The sequence below is a fragment of the Bombus vancouverensis genome, unplaced genomic scaffold (genome assembly GCF_051014615.1).
Source record: "Bombus vancouverensis nearcticus unplaced genomic scaffold, iyBomVanc1_principal scaffold0034, whole genome shotgun sequence".
Taxonomy (NCBI): domain Eukaryota; kingdom Metazoa; phylum Arthropoda; class Insecta; order Hymenoptera; family Apidae; genus Bombus; species Bombus vancouverensis.
Genome location: NW_027468925.1, coordinates 565,894 through 587,599, shown reverse-complemented (window position 1 = coordinate 587,599; position 21,706 = coordinate 565,894). Strand labels below are relative to the sequence as shown.

At 35.5% G+C, this 21,706-nt stretch overlaps 1 protein-coding gene across 1 annotated transcript; it reads left to right on the top strand.

Annotated features, from left to right (window-relative positions):
- Nucleotides 1-12,007: 12,007 nt before the first annotated feature.
- LOC143304420 (omega-amidase NIT2-A-like) lies at nucleotides 12,008-18,614 on the top strand. Its single transcript, XM_076626880.1, has 4 exons — nucleotides 12,008-12,120; nucleotides 16,768-16,952; nucleotides 17,354-17,522; nucleotides 17,797-18,614. Exons 2-4 carry the CDS (start codon nucleotides 16,869-16,871, stop codon nucleotides 17,928-17,930), a joined length of 387 nt encoding a protein of 128 aa, XP_076482995.1. The 5' UTR covers nucleotides 12,008-12,120; nucleotides 16,768-16,868; the 3' UTR covers nucleotides 17,931-18,614.
- The last annotated feature ends 3,092 nt before the right edge of the window (nucleotides 18,615-21,706 follow it).

Here is a 21,706-nt window from a genome sequence, read left to right as displayed (position 1 = left end):
TAATATAGAAAACGCGGACTTGTGGAAAGAGGATCCCTGACATTAGACACGAATACGCGATTTCACGAAATATTTTATGGTATATCTAAGATAGAGAATATATATAGAGTACATATAAGTATATATAGAGTAAGAATATATATAGAGTATATATAAGTACCAAAAATACATCCTAAGACGTGTATGCGATCTACGCTGTATGGGACGTGTTATAAATGGTTTCCGCCACTCAACGCAACTCAATGACAGGAATAATTTTTTGTTACGGGTCGTTTAATTTATTCGTTCGTTAGGACGATTGGTCTGACAAATTCAAAGTCTTGTTCCGTATAAATATTTTTAAACAAGCACGTCATAAGCTTTGTATATTTTTTTTATCGCAACGAAGAAAGTTCAGAGAAATGTTGAAATTATTAATTACAAAAGAAGACATTTACGTTGTAAAAATGTTAGCGAAAACATTTGTGAAAAAGTTACTTTGTTATAAATTCTACAAAAAGAAATATTGAAAATCACGTCCCATTTATTCAGTATTTATGCACGTATGAAAAGTATTTTGCATTCGCGCAAAAAAATCCCTTAAGGATACATATTTTATAATAATTGGAGTGTCAAAGTTATTACGCGGATTGGCGTACCTTAACCACGTGCCTTTTAATGAAACTAGGTTATTCATTTGTTATTCGTTCCTAACTTTCAACTTTATGATTTTTGCGGAATAAAATTTTATATTCCGGTTCAGTTTATAAATGATTCAGGGTAAATACATTTATTACGATCGTTTAAAGTTTAAAGAAACACCGTTATAAAGTCGTAATACGAGACAAAGCGATTCAGAACTCGAATTCATTTGTTGGAACGACGCCATGGGCAAAAGTAGATAATGGAAAACTTTCTTCCAAAGACCATTTGATAGCGCCGACGTAATCAAGAGTGTGACGATATTGCCAGAGACGTTTCTGCAAATAGAAGACTAACTTATTTACGAATTGCCGTAACACGATTGCCGCTGGTAGTATGGTTAGTAATCGCTTTATTGAATTTTCGCTTGATGTGACATCGTCGAGAGTTTCTAGCGAAATTCTTCTCCCTGTAAAACTATGTTTCTACAGCAATGGCTGTAATTTTCGAGTTACCGTTTGCGAAGAAATCTTTTTCTTTGTTACGTGTAATAGATTATTTTTAAGTTTTAAGTTTTAAATTACATTGGTAACCTTCTATAATTTATTACTCGAAGGTGGTAATTTTTTCTTAAATAGTTTGTTTTTCCTATAATTTATTATAATATATTTTACTACAGAATCCTCAAAAACATGATGTATGTATATATATATCCTGAAATATTATCAGTCTATTGTCAAGTTATAGAACATTATGGAAATTGCCAATTAAAGTCATAAAAAACAAAAAATAAGGAAGTTCGTTAAAATAATCAAGATATAGAATTTATTCGAGTAATATAGATTACGGTAGAGATGGTGACGGTAACAATGAGTGGACTGATACTTCGTGCGAAAACAAATTGGAAGCGCAGAGCGATGTATTGTTTCAGCGAATATCGATTTTAAAGCACGGTTTTAAAACACGGTATAATCAATTTTTTTACATAAAATTATATTGTATAGGCTATTGTTATTTAAACATTTTAAATTGGATGGTTTTTACATATGCTAAAAAAATGGAAAATGATGATGATGAATCAATGACACGTAGAAAATTATAATCTATTGTATTGCTGTTATCTAATGGTGTTGTAGTTGACTGTATGGTGGATGTATCTAATGGTGTTGTAGTTGACTGTATGTTGTTCAATATTGCTATGAAACTCTTCTGATTCATTGTCACTTATACGAAGGATGGAAGTATACGAAATCGATAAAATTATTAATAATATTTACGAAGAGAAAGTAAACTGTTGGATATATGACAAAATAATTCTATTTTAAATGAGAGACTGGTCAGCGTGGTTATTTTGTTTACAAAATCAAACGAATTTAATGAATGTAATGGTAAGGAAGTAACTATAAGTGGCTGTTAAACTATTTTTATGCTTGAAAAGTAATTCGCAAAGTAATGTAAAGCAGTACTACTGAGTTGTACATAACCTCTTTCAGAATTTGTTCTTAAGCTCTTGCTTCATAACTTCCTTAATTATACTCTTCAAACTTATTGACTACTTCGATGTTGTTACGAACAGAAACTGATAAAATATTAATCTTAAATATAGATTGAAATGAAAGCTTGTCACGTAAATATATATATATGTACTACTTACTCAAACTATGGATCACATAACCTATACAAAAAAAAAAAAAAGAAAAAAGAAAAAAATTATTGTACACTATAAAGCAAGAGGTTAAATCTTTAATCTGTTAAGAATTAAATTTTTTATTGTAACTGCGAAAATTATAAAAGTACCAAGCGAAGCAAGTACGGAATATATGCGGAATATGAATCGCTCAACGAACCAAAGAGCGGCTCAGTGACAAAATTAGCAAAGTAAAGACCACAAATATTACAACGTTATATTCTACCACAAAATAATTCTCTATACAAAAAAGGTACACAACGAATCGATTTTTCACAACGATAAGAGTCAACAGAACCAATCAAGACCAGGCGAGACTCTCATAAGACAACGATATCAGAGGGATCAAATCAGCGACTTCAATCTATGTTACAGAGTATAGTTATCAAGAAAAATTGCTCTTTTCATGAAAAGTATGGTAATGATACTCTTATAATACATTGTATATCTGGCAGTCGGATGTGCCCGTGGCCATCGGAAATGTAAAGACGACGCTTTTAGAAAGTGATAGCGCCTTCGCGTTTTAAAAACGCGTTAGAAGAAGGACGGTTTCGCTATCCAAGGCGAATCGAAAAGTGCGCGTGTTGCGAGAATCAGAGTTGATCGAGACGTCGAAGCATAGAGTCGTTAGAATTGAGTTGCGAGTGTTGTCGAGTGTTAGAGTTGCTAGTGAGAGAGAGAGAGAGAGAGAGAGAGAGAGAGAGAGAGAGTTACCAAATAGTTGTCAAGTTATTTGTTGTAAATACGAGCGTTGCATTTAGTTTTCCTGTTAATCAAACATCGTTTCTCTGTCTAACTAATATCTGTATTTTCAATCCATTATTAATATATTCCGATATTACAAGTGGGAGCTCGTCCGGGATTGAATAAGACAGAGAAACGATACGATTTAACGGAGCTATTTGTGCGGGAGTAGAAAAGAATAGAATAAAATGGCAAACGTTGAAGACGAACGATTGTCGGGTGAAGAGGATTTGACGCTGAAGGAGCTGAGGAGTAAGCTCGCACAGATGAATCTGCCTATATCCGGTGCGAGATCAGTGCTGGTTGCCAGGTTGAACAAAGCGTGCAAACCTGGTCGATCTACTCCTAAGGATTCGAAGCCTGGCGAAGAACCAACAAACCAGCGAGATCTAAGAAGCAAGCAGAGAGCCGAACGCAGTCAAGAGGGAGAGGAAGACCTCGAGAAGCTGAGGACGAAAGAGCTGAGAGCGCGTCTCGTTAGCTTGGGGTTGAAGGTAACGGGAAGAAAATCCGAACTACGCGCGCGGCTACAGGCGGCCCTAGAAGGAGACGATGTATCGTCGGAAGAAGAGAGCTCCGACGAAAGTGAAGGCGAGGACGATAAACAAGGCGCGCGAGAATACAGGAGAGGCACGCGAGCGGTGTATCAGGACCGCGATGAGTATCAGCAGAAGTATATGCGTCGGTTCGATGTTGAGTCTTAAAGACGTGGAAGACTCATTAGAGAAATTCAGCGGGGATGATCTGCTGAGTGTAAATCAGTGGGTGGAAGACTTCGAGGAAATGGCAGAAGTGTGGGGTTGGTCAGACGCCCACATGGTGGCCTATGCTAAGAAATTACTCGCAGGCTCCGCTCAGGCCTTCGTACGACAAGAGCGATGCGCGAAGTTCTGGGCAAAGCTAAAAAAGGCGTTGAGGAATGAGTTTGAAAATGTAGTAAGCGACCAACAGATACATGGCGAGTTATCCCATAGAAAGAAGAAAGCAGATGAGAGTCTGCAACAATATATGTATCACATGTGCGGGATTGCAAAACAAGGAAGGGTTGATACGCAATCCTTGATAGACTACATTATTCAAGGCATTCCCGACGAGGTCGCGAACAAGACTGTGCTATACGGAGCCAGGAATATCGAGCAATTAAAAGAGCGTTTCAGGCGCTACGAAGCGATAAAAAGAGATATGGAGATGAGGACGAAATTTGAGGAGCCGAAGAGTAGCAGGGTAAAGCCGGCGGCGAAGCTGTCCGAAACCGAGAGGAACAAGGAACCCGGTCGATCTGAAGATGCGAGGAAGTCGAGAGGACCTAAATGCTTCAAATGTAGGGAGTACGGACACATCGCATCAAAATGCGACAAGGCACTGGGTGAGCCGTCAAAGAAAGTTTACAGCGTGTTTCGGTCGTTACAAACAAGGCGTTGTAAGGATGTTAAGATGGAAAATTTCGAATAGAGCGCGTTGATAGACACCGGTAGTGAGCTGACTCTAATGCGAGCAGATCAGCATGTGAAAATCGGAGCGCCCAGATTAAGTCGGGAAATCGTTGGATTTGGCGGTGTCGGTTCCGGAAGGAATTTTACGCTCGGGAAATTTTCGACGAACATTATTATAGACAATGAGTCGTACTGTATAACCATACACGTAGTTCCAGACACAGTGATGCAACATTCGCTTATTATTGGCGCAGACTTTTTGGACACTGTTGAAATAAGTATAAAAGGGGGAGAATCTTTTATTAGTAGAATAAAGGACGAAAATCCCGATGAGTGTCCGGAAGTCCTCAAGATAGATGTAGAGACACAGGCGAGTGAGATAGATTTGTCACACGTTAAGGACATGCAGCATAGTCTAAAAAGAGATTTGAAGAGAACCAAAGCATTGCTAAGAGACGCTCAAACGATGCCGGAGAGATCGAAAGGTGACTCGACGGGTAAAGCAGCTTTACGACAGCTGAAGAACCAGTTAGAAGATGCAGAATGCGCTAGAGCAGTTGCAGTTAAAGCGAAACAGGCACTGGAGCAAGAACCGAATGAGACGCAGGCTTCGTTGCAGGAAGTACTGCGGCAACGTTCCGAAGCAGAAGATCGTGATTAATGTAGCTAGTCGCGAACGAACTGAGCTACTGTCGCAATTGGAAGAAAATAAAGAAGAGTTAGCAGAAGTTTTGAAGAAGTATCGGGCAGCTGTGCAGCAAGTGTCGGAGGAACGGAGAATAGTGACAAGACACGTGGTGATTGGTAAAGTGGACCACGAGATGGTGTCCTCGTCGGATTCTTGCGGCCAGCAGGAGGACTTAGCGAACATCACGAGGAGGAAGAATCTGGCTAAACAACAGCAACAGGATGTTGTTGATGATATTTGCGAATTTACTGAGAAGGATAGCGTTGCGGGTGTGAGGGTTGTTTCAAGTTTTCGGATAGACTCGAAGAGAGTGAATGCAAGGCGAACGAAAAGACAAGGGAAGTCGCACGCGCGGAATCCCTCCAATAATATCGATACGAAGATTCGATATACAGAGGATGTGGATGACGAGGACGACGATGGGATTGTCGAGGACACGATGAACGTGAAGACCTTCGAAAAAGAAGAGATCATAGTCTCGGTAGATGGTAAGTTGTTAACGTCTTCCATGTACGAACCGAGCCTACGAAAATGTCACGATGCTGCCACGACGATCAAAGCCCCTGACAAGAGTGAAATGGGTAAACAAACAACGGAGAGGAAGATAGAGGAAGAGCGAAAGAGGAGCAGTAGCATCGAGGACGAACAGGCCGCGGTGTTCCAAGAGGAACGAGATCAGCTGCGTGCGGACGCAAAGAGACGGATTGAGGAGATCCAAATCCGAAACAAGCGGGCGTATAACAGGAGACGCAAGAAGGCGACAGCATACAGGACGGCAGATCTAGTGGCAATCGAGAGGATGCAGAGGGGTCCCGGGCTAAAGCTGCATCCGAAGTTTCTTGGACCGTATCGGGTGATAAAAGTCCTGCGAAATGACCGATACATAGTGCAGCGAGAGGGGGAGCACGAAGGGCCACGTACAACTTCCACGGCAGCCGATCACATGAAATGGTGGAATGCTGACGATAGTGATGTAAGTGCGAGCGGCGATGATGAGCACATCTGAGGGCAGATGCGATTGTCAGGAAAGGCCGATTGTAATATCGTAGAATAGCTTTGATTGGAGATCGGCTGAAAATAGAAAAACCGTGTACGTCGTGTTTCTGTGGTTCGTTTACATTTAAGAGTGCCTACGTGACTAAAGGCACGTAGTTGGTAGTTCTTACGTATGTATGAGGGAAACAATAGACAACGTTAGAAGAAGGACGGTTTCGCTATCCAAGGCGAATCGAAAAGTGTGCGTGTTGCGAGAATCAGAGTTGATCGAGACGTCGAAGCATAGAGTCGTTAGAATTGAGTTGCGAGTGTTGTCGAGTGTTAGAGTTGCTAGTGAGAGAGAGAGAGAGAGAGAGAGAGAGTTACCAAATAGTTGTCAAGTTATTTGTTGCAAATACGAGCGTTGCATTTAGTTTTCCTGTTAATCAAACATCGTTTCTCTGTCTAACTAATATCTGTATTTTCAATCCATTATTAATAAATTATAATTAATCGGACAAAATTACACCTTTAATATATTCCGATATTACATTACCGTGATGTAATATTTATCATGCTTATTTTGTACGTAAAACGAATCGTTGGAATATTCCCGAAGCTAACGAAGCATTTCCCAAAAGTTAAACCGAAGAAATTAACGCGAATAGTTAAGTGAAATTTTTCCATTAACTTGCTGACCAACCGGCAAATAAAGAATCATAAAAATTGTTTCAATGTGTTGAGGTCACGCATAACTTCTTTTTTCATTGACGATTACCAAACAGGTAAAATTTCGAAATTGTACGAAGGCCACGTGACCAGATCGTATTGGAATTTGAAGTGCATGGAAAAAGACAACTCGAAGTACAAACCTTGAGCTGTACTACTCGAAGTACAAACGTGAACTAATGGATGCAGAAAAGCAATTAACGCCAAACATCCGAACAGCATCTTGGAGCCCGTCATTGTTCTGAAATAAAAGAAGTGACGAATTAAAAAGACGCAGGACTAATAATAATAAAGGAAACTTAGTTCGTATTATAAATTGAATTTACATCAGAAAAGAAGCACGATCAAGCGAAACAGATCATAGAAATGACAAATATCATCGATATACGTTTCAGTGTAATTTCACTTTTGAAAATTATTTAGTTTAATACGATCGTATTCATCGCTCTGAAACTTTCATTGTGCTGCAATTTGTGCTGCGTCTTTTTAATTTCTCTATCTTTCTGTGTTTTCGGAAAAATTACTTGAAAGATTAAGAATTGCTTGCCTTATTTTATTTTCGATTAGTTAGGATTTGATTATTCCAGGTAAGGTTTATTATTTATAACAGGTTTTATCACTTGTTTATTATTTAGGAGTTTGTTATTTTAGGATTAGTACCTTTTAGGATTTCTTATCCTTCGAGTTTCTGTTTCAGATATCTAGGTCTATTTCAAGATGTTTTATTACATTAGGATTATTTATTCGATTAAGATAATTTAAGAGTTTCACAATGTACAAAGAAATAATCGCGTGAAATTTAGATTTATGCTTTAAACGTATTAAACACGCGGTAATTTCAATGTCTATAGCCTCGAACGTGTTCTGATTAGTTGTGTCATTGTCTGTGACATTGAAATCACAAAAATCCATTGCAAGTGTGCTGTCATGCAATGTGGATGTAATTGGGTTTTTTGGGTATTTCCTGTATCATCTGATTTGTACAGTACTATTTTAACGCAAGGACAGGAAACTTATTATATATTTCCCGTCCATTATTTGAATCGTTGTGAAGTGTAACGAATTATATTCGATTCGAGGAGATGTTAATGAATTACCCATTTCATATGTAATTACATGGAAATAAAAATCATTGCAAAAATAATTGATCTAATGACAACGGAATTTCCAATATTTTTTTGTTTCGTCACGTCTTTTTCATAATATATCTTTTATAGGTACGTGATTTATTAATCGTTCGAATGGAAATAATTATTCGTATAATATTCAAATGATTCTAGCCATAAAATAAATTAAAACGATACCTGTCAATGATATGCAATCTGCGTATGACGTCAACCTCGATCTATGCTTATACAAGAAATTTTATCAATCAATGACTAGATATACAATAATCAAATATTATAAAATTTCCTGAAAACCTTTAGGTGTTAATATTAAGGTGTTAATATCTTTAATATTTGCAAGTTATTGTTTAGCGCTAATTAGTTAGAATGTAACAAGTGGTGTACCAGAATTGAGATAATTAAGCCACACGAACAATCTTATTTAGATCCTTTTAATTTTTTAATTCTCTTTTGCTCTAATACTTCGTAAAATTAATCTTCATTAGCTACTACACTTCATAGAATGACAAGAGATAATTTTTCTTATATAACGTTTCATTCATAAAATCTATCATTAAAGTATATCTTCATAAAAATATCATTCCATACTAACGGTATATTTGGTGTCATACGAGATAACAGTTACCAGTGATGACATATGTAACTTTATAAAGATATCTCGTTTTATTATATATTAAAAGAATGTACTCATTGCTGCTATATTTCAGATGAAAAAAAGGAGGCAACGATTTTACAGTAAAATCGTTCGTTTACAACTGATTCATTTACATTTCATGATAATACTGTGCATTCTGAATATGCTATGATTTGCTTTAAAATAATAAATAGTCCATTCTTGCATACTATTGCTCCGGCTTTACTTGTATTTTCGATATTGGTATAAATAGAAAGACAATTAATGTCGTTCGAGTCTATTTTCGGATCATTTATATTACGTTTAATCCATATAGTTATTATATGAGACATAGTATCGTAAAATTTGGAAGAATAAAACGTTCGTACAGGAAGTACATTTTATAAGAACTCCAACAAATCTGCGTGTGCACCTAAAATACAAACTGATAGTGATTGTTCATAAGTTTATATACATTATCTAATGTCAATCGAAGGTATCAATTCTTTTTCTCCATAAGAGTACTTTTTCATTTATATGTGTTCAACCGTGAAGCATATGTCACCTACAACGAAAAAGAGTTTTCCTATACTTAATATTTCCTTTATATACCTATGAAAGTCTATTCTTCGCGTAGTATGAAATTATGAATAAATCTGGAATATTGTTCAATCTGAAAAGAAAAATAACTCATTGACATCATTCATTGATACGAGATTCAGAATGTTTGTTTTGTCTTGCAGAAAAAGAAGGCAGCCCTCCCTTTCTTTTAATGTGAAATAGAAAGCGAAAATTTGAAAACAGATTTTTTGGAAATTTACTTGCAAATATCGTTTACAATATCGTGATTTTCTTCCCAATGGTACTGTACTTTCAAATTCTCCAGTATCCCTCTAAAAACAAAAAGTCGAACCTCGTTATCATTAACATAGGCATTACAAGGAAGAGAAGTATTAGAAAGCAGCTCCTTTTTATTATGGATTTCTTTATAATCGTGTAAATAAGAAATTCCGGAAATTTTTTCCTCAAGAATTTAATTCTTGTGTTTTGATTGATAATTATTACACTGCATACTAACATTTCGCATACTGTTCGCGTCTAACAATTTCCTAATAATAACTACTTCAAAATTACATATGTTCTTGCACGAATTCAAAAGTACGTATGATACAATTACAATTGATTCTAAAATAATAATTATTTGAAGATATTAAGATACTAATTAAACGTTTCACTATATTTCAAAATCTGGAACAACAAATTTTTATTTATAAAAAATGAAACTGTCTTTATATATTCTTTGTCATGATGCTATTTCTTATTACCATGTCGACATTTTTTAAAATTCATTTTGTTATCTCTACGCAATATGAAAATTCATATACTGCTTAATATTTTTTACATATTATCCATCCACCGCATGATATCTCCTGAAAAATCAAAATATTAATGTTATATTATTACAATGCTTCTTAAATTTCAATTTTTGACAAATTTGAAATCCAATATATTTTGCACAATTATTATTTATCAAAAAATTCTAAGTTAGTAACTTTCTTTTCAAATGGCAAATAACATATACATTGACTTACCTGTAAGTTTTTGTTCCCAATCATCATTTCCTCTTATAGAACATCATTATTGTTCTCATAATTACTACCAGTGTCATAGATATTGTAGTGGCTACAACTGAATTAATAGAAAATGATAAATAACTGTGTATAACAATGACACATAACTTTTACTTACATATCAGTCGATAAGGGATTACTGTGATATCCTGTTGATGTTTCTTAAGGCACTTGATTAGGTGCGATACGGTATCATTCCTTATGGTATACTGTAGAGAAGTATTTTAGAAAATAACAAGAATAAATCTAAATTATTCAGAGGTTCCAGTTTCGGCTTAGACATAAATACAGGACCATTTGCAAAGAAGAAAGGGTGCGTTTCTACAGCCTCGTTATAGTAACCACGAATACCGATCTCTCAATTACTGGTTACTAAACATAAATATCCTATAAAATTTAATATATTTCTTTAATTTTTAATACATACATGAGTTAGTAGTTCTAAATTATGAATCATCTTACCTGTGATATTACACTTTTCCTTATAATATCATCACTCAAGTGAACAACATTAAGATCATGTAAACCATGTCATCCTATCTTACTGTGAAGATACTTAGTTATGTTATCTAACATTATAAAAATATCATCAAATTCAAGTCCTTTTATTCACATCACATGGCCACGACGATCTGGTTCTTCGTTATATAATGTTCTAAAATTTGTCGTACATATAGGATGTACAAACCGTGATATCAAGGTATCAGTTCTTCCTTCCCAAGGGACAGTTTCATTAAAATTCTGATAGAATTAAAAATTAATTATTAATATTCTAACAATCATATATGTTAAATACATTATAGTCAACGATATATACCTGAGCGAATGTAGGGGTGATTCCTCGATAATTATAAATGTCATCAGCCCACATCATTGTGCCACTTCTTTGTACTCCAGCCTCTGGATTAGCAGCCTAAACAAACATACAAAATTTTATAGAAGCTGCACAAAATATAGTATATATGCGCAATATTGAAGCGTTCAAGGGGATATAAAGGTAATGTACATCACATACACGTGTACTCTCATGCAACAAAATACAATTAGATTTAATAGTATAAGCTCTTTTATTCATCATAATAGATTGGAAATTTAAGTGTCTTACGAGGGTGAGTAAAAAGTTACCCGCTCTGTCGGTGTAGAATTTATTTTAAGCAATTGTCAAAAAAGACATACATCATTTTTTGACATAATCACTCAATTTCTGTATACACTTTGTCCATTTGCTGAAGGACCTTCGTATTTTCTCATTAAAAAATGTTTTGGGCTGAGCTGCGAACCACGAATGCATCGTCGTCTTCACCTTTTCATCAGCTTTCTCGGCATCCATCTCGCACAAACTTTTTAAAACCCAAATCTGTCGTGCACTATTGCATAAGCAGAGCCGTGGCTGATTTGCAAATGATTTGCCACATTATCCAGTGTCACTCGTCTATTCCATAGAGCATAAGTTCATGAGCACGTTCAATGTTGTCATCGTGGATGTGGACGGGCGTCCAGCTGTTTTTTCATAACACTTGTGCGATCTTCTTTGAACTTTTGTGCCCATTCAAGCGCACTTCGTGACAAAACACTTTCTCCATAATGTGCATTAAATCTTTGATAAATATAGGCATCAAACATAACCTCCGACCACAAGAAACGAATCACAGCATCCTGCACTGTTCTCCTGCAAATCGCCATTGCAAAGCGCCATTACTCGCGCAACGGTCACAAACGAATTGACGTAACATAATGAAACCTACGCAGCAGCACTGAACAGATATTGACGTCATACGAAGAGTGCAGATGGATCAATACGGTCGACAGAAATTTTAACTATCTGGAGTGCGGATAAATTTTTACCGAGAGTCGTATAGGAATCTATAATTTGTAAGTACACCTTTGGCTGAATGGAAATTTCTCTTACATATAGTCAAAAATGCAGAAACAGTGTATTGAATTGGAAAGTGATAAAAAATAAGCGAAGTTTCGAGGTTGCATGTGATTGCATGAGTTCACAGGATGTTTTTAGCGAATAAAAAATAATTTTGAAAGACACGAGACTTATCTTGTATTTTATGCACTCTCTGTGTCCGAATCTCCAGAATCTCTCTATCTTATGAAGTGTTTTAGATTAGCCGGAAAATTTTGTATGTACATACAAGAAGTATACGATCTAAGTGGAATATTCCATTATTCTCTTGATACAACAGAAACGAAATTTACAGAACTTCTCAGAAAGTTGGTTTATTATTACCAAATTAATAGAATTAATATACGTTTATCATCTTTACATACCTAAGTCGTGGAGGTTTATCGTGCGTAGAAAATTAGTGTCGTTTCAAAGTTACATTTCGTACATTTTAAGCCTATAATTTGTAACGTACAAAACAATGCAAATTTGTGCTGTTTCTGATCTCCACAATAAGAAAATCCAACTTTAGGTTTTTTACACAATGATATTTATGGAACAGTAATATCATATTATTGCATCGCTTGGAGAATGAAGTCAAGGTACGATGTGACCCTAGTGTAAACGCTGGGATAGCCAGCTGTGCCGCACTTATAAGCATAAGACACAATACCTATTAAATACGAGGTTAATTCATGTTGTATCAGCAGTGGTCCGCCGCGGTCAGCCTGAAAGGATCGTTAAATTTTTAATCAAAGATACTGAAATATATCGATCGAATTGTATTGAAATTATACTTATATACAGTAATAATCTTCTATTGATTTGTGTATTGAAATACTCCAATTTATAATGTACATGTTATATGTATTTTGAGCAAAACTAAGATTAGAAGGAAATTAGATTAAATACCATAATGAGGTGTGAGAAGTGGGCAAAACTATTGAATTGTGTTTATCTATTATTTCTAATGTTTAAGACGTCGATTTGATGTTAATTCGAATTGACGTGTCTTCAGATACCGTATAGTTTGTAGTAACTCTGTAACTTAATTACCATACAAGAATCCTTTCCACCCTGAGCATGTTCGGCGCATATTATACCATCAGTGATATCAGGTGCATTAGGAAATTTGGAACAAGCTATTTTGCATTCGGCGTTCTTAATCACTGGCATTTGTACTACCATTAATGCATTATGTCGTGGTCGTCCTACGAAGAAAATAAGAAAGATATTTAAGACTGGAACTGTTTAATTTTATTATAAAATTGATATCACTTACTATATCTTAACGCTCCCCATCCAGCAACAAGGGGGTTATAGCCGACGAAGTTGCTCTTTCGTAGGGGCTCTTTCGTACAAATGGGATATACGTACCCTGAAAAATAAAAAAATAAATGAAAATGCAGGAAACGAATGACCAAAAGTATGAGAAAGAATTGTACACGCTTTATGACACAATATATGTGTACAGTAAGAAATTTCAGGATATGATACTTCAGTAATACTCAATAGCATATATATATATATATATATATATATATACATATATATATATTTGAGGACTTACTCGAAAATGGCACCTCCTCCGCCAATCTAAGAATGGCAATATTATGATTGCGTATGTTTTCTATTCCATCCATATGTGCACAATGTGCTGCGGTCAAAACATGCCTAGCCGATATCAGGGAACCTCCGCACTTCCATAGTGGTTTGTCTGGGTGTCGGGGATTACGAAAACCTAATGCAGCGATCCATGGCCAAGCGCCTAAAATGCAATAGTCATAGTTGTGAATATACATAATTTTTTCTCACGTAACGAGTAACAACGATTATTACCTATTCGATATTCGATCATACAGCAGACGATAAGTACATACGTACAAATACTCTGAAATAGAGATTTGATAAAGACAGAAATTAAATTTTTATTCCAGTGAAATACAAATTATTAAATAATTCTATATAATTTCTATTTGAACTATACTGAACTATAAAGTTCAAACGTGTAATTTCTGCCCTAACAGTTTTTGATCTCTATCCATATTATTACTCCTATATCAATTTTTTATTTCAAGCAAAAAGATACTCTTTCTAACATGAAGTAAAAGAAAGAAATAATTCAAGTTAATAAGTAAAGTTACTACCGATGAAATCATAGCATTATTATTTAGTCTAATTGAAATGTACATTGATGTGCTGTTTAATGCCTTTAAAGTTCATTCTTTGCAGTAAATGGCTTATTATTAATCGGAAAGAAAGACATAAAACGTACCAAGTTCAGCTGGTTTACCATCGACCAGCCTGGTATGAGAGACGTTGCTAAAACCACAGTATGGTGGTCGCAAAGCCTTATACTTGTACACAGTTTTTATTAAAATTTCTCTCTTCTCTTTGTTTGGATCGTTCGGACAGCAAACGATCGTAACATTGCCCTGGTATCTGCACACTGATCGTCTATAAAAATCGGTGGCTGTACGGTACTGTATCTGCCATATTTCTTGCAGAGGTTTACATTTTCTGTAGTCAAGGCACCTGCCTTCTTGATTGTCCGGTGTGGTACATTCTGGATCAAACAATTTTAAAACATTTATACAGTTCAAAGATGCGTAAGAAAGCGACACCGATTACTCAACTTTCGAAGTAAAAAGCCGATCAAGTCCACCGGATTGCCCTACAGACACGTATTAATCCGTAAGAGTTAGTCATCATGTTGATAATAATTATCTAAAGAAACTTTTCACGTGAAAATATAAAATTTTAATTGATTAGATATTGTGTTAGCCATACTTAAGAAAGAAAATGAAAATGAATGAAATGAAAGAAAAGGACTACCTTCAACCTCATTTTTTAAATAAACACTTTGTCAGTTTTGCGGTAAATAAATTCTTAGGAATTCAGGACAGTTTTTAGTGAATCATTTTGTTTCGACCGTTCGCGGAGAGACGCGATCGCGAGATAGCACGTCAACGAGAGTTGTAAGTTCCCGTTACGATTAAATAATCGACGCCACGAACTGATCGATCCCCTTATTTCGATTATGATAATAAGGGTAGTTCAATGAAATTCCACAGAATTAACACAAATAAATTAATGTTTATTTCAACAACTTATTAACTAGAAAGATATAAAAGGAACAAAAAAAATGTAACTGCGTTTTGGTTGATAAGTAATGCGCGACATACCACATGTGTTGACGGTTCGACTTCTCGAAAAGTTCTGAACGCCTTTCGATTTTTTTCGTTTTTTCTGGAAGGCGACCCCCACTACGTTCGGATCACGCCACATTCTTTTACTGCGAGGTAAAATACGGGCCACGAGTCGACGTTTCTGGAAGTCGCCCTGCTTAATGAACCACGCGCTTGCCACTACAATGTTTGTTTGCCGGGCAGACGCGACGATCCGTCTGCGACATTATAGTGCCGCGATCGATAGTTAAGAATATGACCTATGGTAAGCCGCATGGCGTAACATTCTCCCCCCGTTGAGAGGGTACCGATCAAACTAGCGAGGTGTGGTTGAAGTTCCCATCTTATTTCGTCTCGGTGGCTAGTTGTTCGGGTTTCTCGAGATCGGGTTGAATTGGCAGTGGGACAAGCCTTTTGACGCCCCGATCCAAAATGCTCTTTGCCGTCTGAACTGTAGCTGTCCGGATGACACCATCGGCGCCTGGATGAACCTTGATAACTCGGTCCAGAGGCCAATGCATGGAGGGAACGTTGTCCTCTCTGAGGATGACGATTGTGCCCTTTTGGATGCTGTGTCCACCCTTGCTCCATTTATTGCGGTTGGTTAGCTCGTTCAAATACTCCTTATGCCAGCTGCCATTTGGAGAGTCGGTTCGATGGAATGTCTCTGAAATCTCGATCACGTAAGCACATTAATGAATCGCCAATGAGGAAATGTCCGGGAGTGAGGGCTAGGAGATCATTTGGATCGGTGGAGATAGGAGTTAGCGGGCGGGAATTGAGGACTGCTTCTATTTCTATGATAAGAGTATTACGGTGTTAAGCTCATATGTTTCTGTTTCTCCACTCGCGCTGCGCCATAATATCCTTTGATATTTCCGATCCTCTGGTCGTACGAGGAATTGCCGATACATTTTCTCGATGTCGCCAGTGAGTACGTACTGATGAGCGCGGAATCTAATTAATATACAAAATAAATTGTGAATTGATTCGAGAATATAGGATTTCCCCATTTTCATGATTATCGTGATTTTTGTATAAATATATTTGTGAAGATACTAATAATTAGGTACTTATAAATTAGTATTGTCAATTATTTTGCATTTATAATTCCGCCTCTAGTATAAGTGTTAATTGAAAACTAACTTTATGTTTCAAAAAGTACTAGCAAAGTCGTTGAGTAACAAGCCACTGATGCTAACACAAATAGCATTGTCGTAATTAAATATTTCTAAATATTCATTTTTCATTTTGAACCTGTAGAAACAATTTATTATATATACTATTAGCTAAGTAATTGCATATTTAATTAAGTCGAAATATAAAACTTAGTTATTTTAATAATTTAAAAAATAAAAAACTGACAAACATTTCAATTTAATTTATGGTTGGAACAAAAGACAGTTATTTTTCATTAATTGAAATATTGCAATGCAGAGTACTTTCCAAAATACGCCGAGAGTATTCCTGATGGTGAAACGAGCGTTGCTTCATCGAACGCAGCTAAAGAAAACAACATCTATGTAGTTGGTGGTACGATGCCTGAAATAGAGGGCGATAAATTGTACAATACCTGTACTATTTGGGGTCCCGATGGAACTTTGATAGCAAAGCACCGAAAGGTAAGTAATATATTCCTTTATGGCTTTGAATTTGAAAATATTGGGGTGAAGAAAGTGACTCTATCTAGGAATAATTTAGGAATATACATATGTACATACGTATACTATAACCAATTCTATAATTTACGGTTTATAAAATACGTTATGATACGGGAAACGCCCATTTTTGTTGTAATGTGTTTGTTGTTGTATAAATTTTTCACATACTTAAAATATTATTATACTTATTTTTTCTCCTTTTTAAACATTATTAAATGATAAGATTCTTTAATAAAAGAAAGTGATAAAAACGCTGTCAGTTATTAAATAAAAAATAATTAAAGTTTAGGAGTTGGTAACTTTGATATTAAATTAGAAAAGTTGCAGCAATAGAATTAGCGACCACATTTTTATGTTATTAGGTACATCTATTCGACATCGACATTCCTAATAAGATTACTTTTCGAGAGAGTGATTCACTCAGTCCTGGTAACTCCCTAACGACGTTCGATGTGAAGGGCTGCAAAATAGGTATTGGCATTTGCTATGATATTAGATTCGAGGAAATGGCACGCATTTATCGGAACAAAGGTACAGTAACTTAATCGATCAATACTTAACTAGCAAAAAATTAAATATCTTTCTTAAATATATTCTATATAAAATTAATATAATCTGTAACTCTGTATAAAAAGAAGCTTAATTTAAAAAACCAGTATATTTGCTGAAAATGAAACAAATAAAAGAATTAAAAGCACAATAAGAGGACTGTCCTCGCATATTCAGAAATGATGGAATGTGAACCGTGCAACTACGAAGTTAATTGGTATTCGGTGGCTTCATATTTCCTGCTTCTCTGGGTTAGGTTGCCAAATGCTGATATATCCAGCGGCATTCAATATGACCACTGGACCACTGCACTGGTCATTACTTCAGCGTTTCAGAGCGAATGATAATCAATTATACGTTGCCTGCATATCACCGGCTCGTGTTCCTTAAGCAAGTTACGTCGCATGGGGACATACACAGTTGACCAATCCCTGGGGAAAGATTCTTTACGATTTGGAAACTCAAGAGAATATGGCAGTCACCGATATCGGTAATTTACAGCTTAAAATTAAAAGCGAGAGATCCATGATGTAATTAATTTTTAGTCTCGTTAATTTATCGATTTAGCCATCTTCCTCTGTATTTGTTGAATTTATTAGTAAGCATTACTTATTACTTCGTATGTTTCTTTTTTCTATCAGATGTAAAAGTTGTTGAGGAAGTAAGGGCTCAGATACCTACATTTTCTCAGAGACGTACAGATTTGTACGACACTGTCTGTAAGAAGGAGTAATTCTACACTAAAACAGAAAATGTTTTTTTATAATATTTCTACTGCAATATCCCTTTTTTGTGAATTATTACTAATTTCTTATCATTTGTACTAAACGAATGACTCAATTAAGAAAACCAAAACGTTATAAATAATAATCTGTATATCTTGTGTATCAACATGTAATTGGATATTATAATAATATAGGAATGCTATAATAATATAGGATAATAATATAGGAGAATAATAATATAGAAAAAAATACATGCTTTTAAACACCTTTAATATCGATCACATAAATTGGTATAATTCACAATGATTACGCATACATAAAAGACCCCTTGATAGTAAAATTTACGATCAAAAGGCAACTACGTATCGTTTAACAACATTTAATTTATAACACCTTTTAAACATTTAGACAGATTAACACATAACACTTCTTATATATAAACATCAATTCGAAGTTATCAGCTTGGAGAAATTGGTCGATTAATACCTGTAGATTGTCTGTCTCGATGAAAGACTTAAAGAGAGCAAAAACATGATAATGCCGCTAATATAATATTCCTTCTTTCTTGTATCTGTCTGCCTCTCAGGTCGTTTTACTAATTACAATAAGTAATTTCGACTTCTTTGCGCTCTCTTTTAACGCATTCGAGACCGAAAGAAATTCATATCAGTCAGTAGGCAAGGATATAATATACATATTTTATATATAACTTATGTAGTAATGTATATATCATGTTAGTTTCATATTTTTTTCAACATAGAATTATTATATATATATATAGTTATATATATATATATATAACTGTACATAATACATTATAGAATAACATAGTATATAATTTTATATTTTAAAAATATGAGGCATACTATTTAAGATTGTCATCGATTTAAAATCAAAGTATGAAAAGGATACCCCGGAGAGAGTAAAACACAGAATCATTCCAACTAAACATTCAGATCGTACCGACACCTAGGTATCGTCTTACAATTAAATCTCGGTCTCGAATGGATTAAAATGAAATACATACTTGCAGCTTCAACATCTTCAATATCGAGGAGATTCAAACTTTACAAATAAAAGCGGCCTGTTCCCCTTTCCACGACAGACTCTCATACCATATCCGCTCTTATCCAGGCTTTTACTTGAAACCAGCAATGCGTTCATTTGCAATTTAAATTTACCCGGACCATCCACTGAATCGTCTGCCCTTTATAAATGTATAATGAACCCAGAACATGTGCCTGTGCCCCTGGTATCGATGTTCGGCTTGTGATGTTCGTACCGGAACCTTCGCACAATTTCAATTTGTCACGCGTGAACATCGATTCTTCCAAGGGTCACAGCTTTATGCGGCTAAATCCTTTAGAACGATTAAAATGATACTAATGATATGGTATTTTTTACAAAGATTTAACATATCCATAAAATAGGAAGTTTCGTGCTCTCCTATTATATATTAATTATAAATTAATATATAATACGGCATCATACATTATCCAAGTAATGCCGGATCCAAGTAAAAGAAAAATCTTAATAAGTAGAGATGTTTCTTTCTTAAGAAATATTGAGTACCACAATGATAAAATTAAAAATAAACTTGAACAATTTAAATATGAACTGATAAGTCAAGAACTTGACGAAGAAATCACAGAAGAGATTCATGAGGAAGAACATGATGATGGTGAAAACATAAATCAAAATGAAAATTATGTTCAAGATAGATCTGTGGTCAAGAGGGGTGGGGGGGAGGAAGGACACACATAATGCAAACAGGAAATGTCGGTAGACCAAGGAAAATTTATAAGACTGTCCCAATTGATCAAGAAACGGTACAATTAGTCAATGATGATTCGACTGAGTCAATAGATGAATTATTATCTGGACCTCATGCAGAAAAATGGAAAGAAGCCATGAAAGAGGAACATGACGTGTATTTTCGATCAATCACAGGGAGACGCAATCGCGAGGAAACACGTCAACGGGAGTCGTAAATTCCCGTTACTATTATAATAATCGACGCCGCGAATAGATCGATTCCCTGATTTCCGTTGAGATAATAGGGGTGGTTGAGGTGGTATAATGCTGCGATTAACAGGGTTATAAAATTTATATTTCCAACACTTAATACACTCAAGAGTTACACCGTTTCGTATGATATAAGTCGTAGACGATGATTTGGCGTATCAAGATGCGATATACATGCACAATATTCTTTGGGAATAGAGCAAGGCCCCTACAGTTGAGTTTCTTGTTGTAGTTGAAGTAGCAATAGAGGAGACGTAGAGTTGACACTGCTGATGTCGTAGAAGAAGTATAGAGATGTAGTGACTGCTTTGTAGTCTAGGGGATCAGTGACGTTCGTTCTTTTGTGATTACGGAGGAAAGCTCGGAGTGGATGTGTCTTTTGAACTAAGAACGTGGATTCGTTGTTCACACTTTCGTTAGAACAGTGAGGGTAACGATCCGTGATGCCCATTGGTTATAGCCAATATTAATAAGTGAAGATTGGAGGAGGAAGCCTCCTACCGACGTGACTCGGGGGTGACCTTGTGCATAGGAAAAACCTGCTTTTCCGTTAAACACCCATTCGCTTTCTCCGTAATCTGTAAGAACGTGCAATAAACCTAAAGACAGTTTTAAATACCAGGTATAAACCGAAAATACTTGCAGGATTAAAGGTTCCTGCAAGCTAGTAAGATTCGGTTTATGGTGGGGCCTTAGGTTTATTGAGGGTCTGTCGAAAGAGGATTGGGCCTTGACGGTCAGACAGTGAAGGACGTCGCACGGACCATTTCACGCGACGTAACATGACGCCTTGATCAAAAATAACGTTTCGGAATTAGTAAAATGTCCAGTAAATAGATCTGCAATTGCATCAAAATGGGTTTTAATGACCAAATACAATGAAAATGGAAAAGTTGAACGCAGAAAAGCTAGGTTAGTAGCGAGAGGTTTTGCTAAAAAACCAAGTATTAAATACAATGAAACCTTCGCTACTGTGGCACGATTAACTTCCATTAGAGTTATAATGGCTTTAGCTGCTATATTAAAATTGGATTTATATCAATTGGATATAACCATGGCATATACCTATAGTGATCTGAATGAAAATATTTAGATGCATCAAGCCAAATATTTTGAAGTACCGCGCAAGGAAGATTATATATACCACCTAAAGAAATCTTTATATGGATTGAAGCAATCCGGTAAACAATGGTTTGATAAATTAAATGACTGCTTGAAAGAACTTCCCCTTAATCAAGTTGAAGAAGATCCTTGTGTTTATTCAATAAGAGATGGAGATAAAATCCTCACACTGGCAGTTTATGTGGATGACTTAATAATAGCCACTAATAGATATATGTTGTTTACTTACTTAACAGAAAATTTAATGGAAAAGTTCGAAATAAGAGATCTTGGAAAATTGAATTTTTGTTTGGG

What these genes read in the sequence shown, in the direction of transcription:
- LOC143304420 (XM_076626880.1), top strand. Translation starts at nt 16,869, where the DNA reads ATGCCTGAAATAGAGGGCGATAAATTGTACAATACCTGTACTATTTGG. An exon ending in TGATAGCAAAGCACCGAAAG is followed by an intron (nt 16,953 to 17,353) that starts GTAAGTAATATA and finishes TTATGTTATTAG; the next exon opens with GTACATCTATTCGACATCGA. An exon ending in ACGCATTTATCGGAACAAAG is followed by an intron (nt 17,523 to 17,796) that starts GTACAGTAACTT and finishes TCTCTGGGTTAG; the next exon opens with GTTGCCAAATGCTGATATAT.